At 36.2% G+C, this 6,486-nt stretch overlaps 1 protein-coding gene across 2 annotated transcripts; it reads right to left on the reverse strand.

Annotated features, from left to right (window-relative positions):
* Positions 1-457: 457 nt before the first annotated feature.
* On the reverse strand, positions 458-6,080 carry LOC142979498 (lysozyme 1-like). Of its 2 annotated transcripts, none has more exons than XM_076124431.1 (5): positions 5,922-6,080; positions 4,041-4,132; positions 1,795-1,974; positions 1,153-1,226; positions 458-678 (listed from the first exon to the last, which is right to left on the reverse strand). In XM_076124431.1, exons 2-5 carry the CDS (start codon positions 4,114-4,116, stop codon positions 553-555), a joined length of 456 nt encoding a protein of 151 aa, XP_075980546.1. In that variant the 5' UTR covers positions 4,117-4,132; positions 5,922-6,080; the 3' UTR covers positions 458-552. The 2 variants fall into 2 exon arrangements, with proteins under 2 accessions (XP_075980546.1, XP_075980544.1); XM_076124429.1 differs by having other exon boundaries at positions 1,144-1,226.
* Between the last annotated feature and the right edge of the window lie 406 nt (positions 6,081-6,486).

Raw genomic sequence — 6,486 nt, forward strand, 5'->3', positions numbered from 1 at the left:
GCGCTTGAGAGGATAATAACGATGCATGTTTCAAAAGGGTAAGTTTGTGTAGATTGTGAAGTTAGCGCGAAATGTACTGCGAAGTCTTTCAACACAGGCAAATTGTCGCATTGTTCAAATAGTTAGTTATATTCATAGAACGAAGTTTGTATAACCAAATATCTTGTAATATTAATCAAATCTAATTATAAGTTGCATAGTTTTTATATCATGCTGGTTTCTGAGCAAAGCGTCTTCGTATTTCGTTACAAAATCGGCCCAGGCGGTTGTCATTTAAGATAACAGTCGTTAAACCATCTCAAAGGGCTTCCGACAACTTGAATAACTTTGACACTAGGTTGACTAACCATGCGATGAATAAATTAATATAATACTTTATTTTAAACGGATAAACGAATGTAGGAACAAATTATTGAGAGAATGAACGATTAAATGAATGAAGAAAAGAAAGAAAATGTTAAACACTTTATTTAAATATCTAAATGTCTAAATGTGTATGTCTGCTTGAAGATATGCCTGTATATGTATGTCTGTCTGTATGAAACCATTTTCTTATAGTTGACATTGCTTGAAGCGGTCAATCCACATTTGTTGCAAAGGTGTCGTGCAGGCGAAACCACCGTTCTCGTTGATCATCAGATAGTCGAAACAGTCGGTGACGCCGTCTCCATTACAATCCTGAAATGACATACAATTTACTTTATTTCCTTTATACTTATAATAACATCACGGCTGTAAGACCCGAAGGTGTAGGCAGAGGTTCAATTAAATTCAATTTATATATTTGTGAACATAGGTTATATATACAATAGGTGTTACAAACAATTACATTTGGTCTCTATGTCCTACCACTTGGTAGTGTACAAATAGGTATATAAATTATGCGCATTTTGACGTTAAGAATATTATACTAGACTACTGTAATACGAAGCGAGCTATATGGCCATATAACGAGCAATAGTTACCATACTCCGACACTAATATTTATAAAAATATCAGAAGCACTTTGTTCGACCTGGGAATCGAACCCGGGACCGCGCCATGAAGGCAGTCGAAAGTCATCGATATTATCAGTATTTTTTTATTTATTTGGAGTCAATATGGATACTACATAATATTAATTTAAATCTAATTATAACAAACCATTCTTACTTTTCCCAACTTTTCCATGTATCCTTCTATAATTTTCTTTGAGCAGTTAAAACTTCTTGCGCAGTCCTTCCAAGCTGAAAAGTAAGGAATATGATATTAAAATATAAGTAATCCATTTAAGGAGGAATGCTTCACTACATAGTATAAAGCAAAGTTGCTTCCCGCGTCTGTTCCTATGTTTGTCTGTATGTATGCGATCTTTAAAACTACGCAATTGATTTTGATTTGATGCGGTGACGGTCTTTTTTATCTTTGTATATAATAATTCTTCTGTAAGTGTGTGTCACTGAACTTCTCTTAAACGACTGAACCGATTTTGATGAAATTTTTTGTGTGTGTTCAAGGGGATCTGAGAATGGTTTAGATTCACAATTTTGTCCGCTGGACAATGTTTTTTTGACGTGTAGACAGGACAACGTCTGTCGGGTCTGCTATATTTTTGTCAAATAGGGGCGGGCCGCTAGTTGGGCTATATATATAACATTACGCTGTAACTAATATGAGTGGAGCTGAAAATAAGGAAGCCGTGGACATCCGCTTTTATAAAATATCTTAAGAAAAGATCAGAAATATTTAACTAACGCTATCGATAACGGCAGAAAAATGAAGTAGTACCTAATACTTAGTTAGGTATTTCCTCACCATTAGGCCTCGTAGGTTCGTCATTAGGCAGCACCACCTCACCAGCTTCGACCCAGTATATCCTGGAGATGTGGAAAGGTCCGCAGTAACCTTCAGTACAGCCCGCCGTCCAGTTGCACAACGTGGACACATGGCAAAGACATCTGTAGCAAGCCTCGTTTAGATTCGACACGAAGGTCCCTGAAAATTAAATGATAATCCCTCACTTATTTTTGGCATGTTTAGCGTAGTAGTTTAAACGGTCACCTTGTCGTTACAACCGTAGCGCCGCGTGTGGTGGGTTCGAATCCTACCCGGGGCAAATCTTTGATGAGCACGAGTATTTGTTCTGAGCCTGGTTGTCAAGTTATAAATATAAGTATATATTTAGAAGTATATAAATATGTTTATCAGTTATTTGGTTACCATAGTACAAGGTCTGCTTAGTTTGGTATCAAATGACCGTGTGTAAGTTGTCCAATAATATTTTTTTTTAGAGTTCCGTACCCAAAGGATAAAGCAAGACCCTATTACTGAGACTTGGCTGTCTGCCTGTCACCAGGCTCATCTCAAAAACCGTAGTTAAAGAGTTTAAATTTTTACACGTCATGTATTTCTTTTGCCTCTATAACAACAAATACTAAAAACCAAAATAAAATGAATATTTAAGGGTGCTCCCATACATTAAACGTGCCTTTTTGCCGTTCTTAAAAATAATAGTCCGGAATTCTTAGAGCGCGAGTCCGAAGCGCACTTGGCCGATTTTTTAATTCAGTAAGGTATATTTTTTCTCAGTGATTGTTAGGACTATGTCCGTCGCATTTGAAAACGACTTGAACTTTTATATTTAATGGCTTAAGTGGTATCTATCTTTGAAGAAGATAAAACGCTAGAAATTGGTCAAAAGATATCGTTTTGTTTTTACTCAAATCATTTTCGTGTGTTATACGGACGATGCGTTTCGATCGAAACGTCGTGTAAACAAATAGGCTATACTAACCTTTAATTTTTAATCGCGTTTGAGACCATTATAATATTATATTATGTGCAAGTTGCGAGAGTTTAAAATCGTTAAATGACCATTTATTGTTATACCTAGTCGTTTAGATTTATTTATAATATAATGTTCTCCTTCAAATGCCATTTGTATTTTCCTGTTTATGAATTGTATTCAATATGTGAATAATACCTATTTTTTTATTTTCTGACGGCCTCCGTGACGCAGTAGTTAAGGAGGTCGTGGGATCGATGCCCACACATATAAATATTTGTGGCATCCACTAAGCGGAGCAAAATACGTTCAAGCAAAATAGGTACAATTTTTATTCGACATTTCAAGGCAGGTTTTACTGGGCAAAAATCGAATAAATGCGAAATTAAATATAATTGAGTCATACAAAAAGAGTTTGTTGTACCAATCCATTTTACAAACATACATACAAATACATAATAACTTGATATCTAGTGCTCTTTATCTATACTTCCAGTCCGTTGAACTGTATAAGTTAAGTTTTAAGCTTCTACAGGGAACAAGTTCCTAATAGTTGCTCTAAATCGCATCAAAAGTTTGGTCACCAAAGGAATTGAAGCACTAAGCATAATTTTACAGCTTTTGGTATATGGTATTAAGTCCATGACCACACTGACCGCCCTTAAATATTTCTAAATAAACACCTATTGGCATTACATGAAGAGATGCCGACTCAGACCACGTATTTCAATTAACAACTAGTGTATGTACGTCAAATTGATGGTCACTATTCAGTACTTTGCTACTTTGACGTGACGTGTCAATGACTATTATCTAAGGTAGAAAACAATGTACAGCATTGAGCATAGTGGTTTTTCAGTAGATATCAACTGAGATACGTGATAGGCGCCTAGGCCTAACTTTGCCGGAAATCAAGACGTTTGGCAACGTAGCCACAGGCCCCGAGGTATTTACGGAACTAGCGGCTGAAGACACTAACGACCGATGGCAGTATCGTCCCTCAATTTTCAACAACTCTTAAGTATCATATTGTCTTAGACATTTTGTACAGAAAGTTGTAAAGTTTTTTGTTTGGGGACTTTGTTCGTGTGAAAAGATTTCCCGGGCTAAATGTATTTATGTAATATGTATCCTATGTATAAATCCAGGATGAAAACTATCTCAGTACCAGATATTATCGAAATTTGTTAAGTAGTTATAGTGTAAAGTAACAAATGCACTAACATCAAATTTTCACACTTTCACATTAACAATAGTATAATAATGTCTTCCTTACCAGCGGAGCCAGTTATCCAGAGCACGTAAACTCCAAACAAACAGGCAGGAAACACTACAGAAGATTTTATGTTCATTTTGATTGACTGCAGTCTGCAAAAAATATATTATTATAGTTTATAGTTTACTATAGGAAGAGAAAGAAAAAGGTATGGAGTAAAATTTCTGACAAGAGCTTGATCTAAAATAAGGCAACCACATTAGTTTAGGCCTTGGTTTTTACGACTTCTACACAGTAAGTAAGTAGTTGTCTCATAAACTGTATCTCACTTCTTAACTTTAATTCTTAAATTCAATATTTAATCTCAAAAAGGGCACATGTCATCTTTTGCCAAAGTGAAATTTGCCCTTGCTTGTTTTTTGACCGAATTTAGCAAAATTACGCTTCTATTACTGAATTTCAGTGAGGCTTCAAAGATAGTCGTCAAATGGTGCGCAATGATCTAACGAGGGAGTTCGCACGTCCCGATGTTTGATTCGTGCCAAATCTGTTGGCGCTGCGCCTACTGCCTCCAAATAGCTACAATAGCTACTGTATTACGACACAAACGCTATCCAGTCAGGTAAGGGCTTGTTATGGCTAATACTAATGTCAAGTGACGCCCAAAGCGTGCCCCTTTTATCTCTCTTTAATTTTTTTATGTAATAAACTAGCCTTAAAAATATGGCATTATTATTGAATGCCTACAACTCATATTAAACTGCAAGTTTCGAAGGGGATCACCATCGATAAACTTAGAAAAAGATAAAAAATGGATACTTCTATTATAAATGTTATTCCTTGTCTCTTATATTGTAAAGAACCAATGACGTCAGTTCCTAATTAACTTTTTTACTAAACTTCTAAACGTTTTAAATCACTTTCCGATCACAGAATGTCTGTTCTTCTCAAGAGTTTACTTTAAACTGTTAAAAGAAAAGGCTCAATTTCAACTCACGGGCATTTAAGATCATACATTAATTTTCCTATTACCTAACTATATACAATAAATTCGAAAAATAACTACAGTTCACAGTAGCTTAAGCTCAGTGTAACGATAAAATCTCTTACCTCCCGTTTCTGAGGTACATTTAGCGGTAGTTTATCTATTTAATAGCGTTTAAGATCATATAAACATGACAGTTTGAATAGATAAACTACCTCTCAATGTACCTCAGAAACCGGGGGTAAGCGGCGCCGTTTAATTGCATATTAATTAGACCATTTTTTTATAATGAATTGAAACTACATGAAGTTTAACAACTAGACCTTCTGTCAATGTATGCTTATGCAGGCTACTTTTGCATCCTACTAAACTAGTATACTGGTTATACTGTAATGTATACAGCATGTTTATTTTTGTCGAACGTGCAGTACGAGAAATCTTTAATATCAATATTTTCTTGTCCTTTTTGTTAAAGAATAATAATAGCACAATTAAGTATTTAGGGATTTTAGACGGAAATTACATTTAATTTTCTAGGATTATAAAAAAAAACACACTAATACAAAATTATGTTGAAATCTAAAATTCTTCTTTTCGTATGTTTGATAGCACGGAGACGCACAGTTCAAATACCATAATACGGTCACACATCTATGTAATGACCGCGCCGAAGTTTGCTTAACCCACAGATTGTTTACCGACCGGTGAGCGCAACTGGCAATGGGCGCCCAAAAATAGTATAGTAAATGGAAACGTAGATATTTTACTACGACTGTACTATTACAGCGGCAGTCGTAAGGCTGAGTTGCCATCAGAAATGTGCGTAGTCGCTAGGCGATGAGCGGAACAAGTCTGTTTGGTGGTAGGAACTAGACTACTGTAGAGCTATAACTATAATTAAGTATTAGGTTCATGGCGTGTAGGGTGAGTTCAGAAAATGTGTTTATGATACTCACAGTTTAATTCGGAAGACCCAAACGGTTAATAGAGTTCACAGGCACAGAAACGAAAATAGAAAAAAAGTAGAAAGTTCACAAGATACAAAGACGTGCAGAAAAATTACAATTACTTATGATAATAACGTATATACTTAGTGCGTGCGCTTCGCAACGAACGGCAAGATCTCGACTGAGGACTCGCAAAGGTCGTTGCTCACACGCATCCTTCGGACCGGCCCAAGGACAGCGTCATAGCGACGTCACTAGGTACAAGCAATGCACCCGGTACCTTAATTAATTCGGTCCTACCGGCTGGCACGTTGTTTATTCGACGTTCGGATAAAAATATACTAACTTATGAAATGGAAAACTGGGTATTTATGGAGCCTATGGCTCCTGCCGATAACGATGTAAAAACGTCTGAAAATGGCGGAACGACATTTAAAAACTCATAAACTAAGCAAGCTCCCTAAACTAGTTGCTCTAAATGCAACAAGAGGGCAACAGGGACGTGAACGACTGAAGGACGGAGATGCTTCGCTAGGCGTTAAGCTCAGAACACTTGCTCAAAGCACTTGCACAC

The sequence above is a fragment of the Anticarsia gemmatalis genome, chromosome 16, assembly GCF_050436995.1.
Source record: "Anticarsia gemmatalis isolate Benzon Research Colony breed Stoneville strain chromosome 16, ilAntGemm2 primary, whole genome shotgun sequence".
NCBI classification, from domain to species: domain Eukaryota; kingdom Metazoa; phylum Arthropoda; class Insecta; order Lepidoptera; family Erebidae; genus Anticarsia; species Anticarsia gemmatalis.

Bases quoted from the DNA above. Each gene is read 5' to 3' on its own strand.
- LOC142979498 (XM_076124429.1), bottom strand. From the start codon at position 4,116: ATGAACATAAAATCTTCTGTAGTGTTTCCTGCCTGTTTGTTTGGAGTT. The intron at 1,227-1,794 runs GTGAGGAAATAC...CTTACTTTTCAG, and splicing joins CGAACCTACGAGGCCTAATG to CTTGGAAGGACTGCGCAAGA. The intron at 679-1,143 runs GTTTGTTATAAT...ATGTCATTTCAG, and splicing joins AGTTGGGAAAAGTAAGAATG to GATTGTAATGGAGACGGCGT.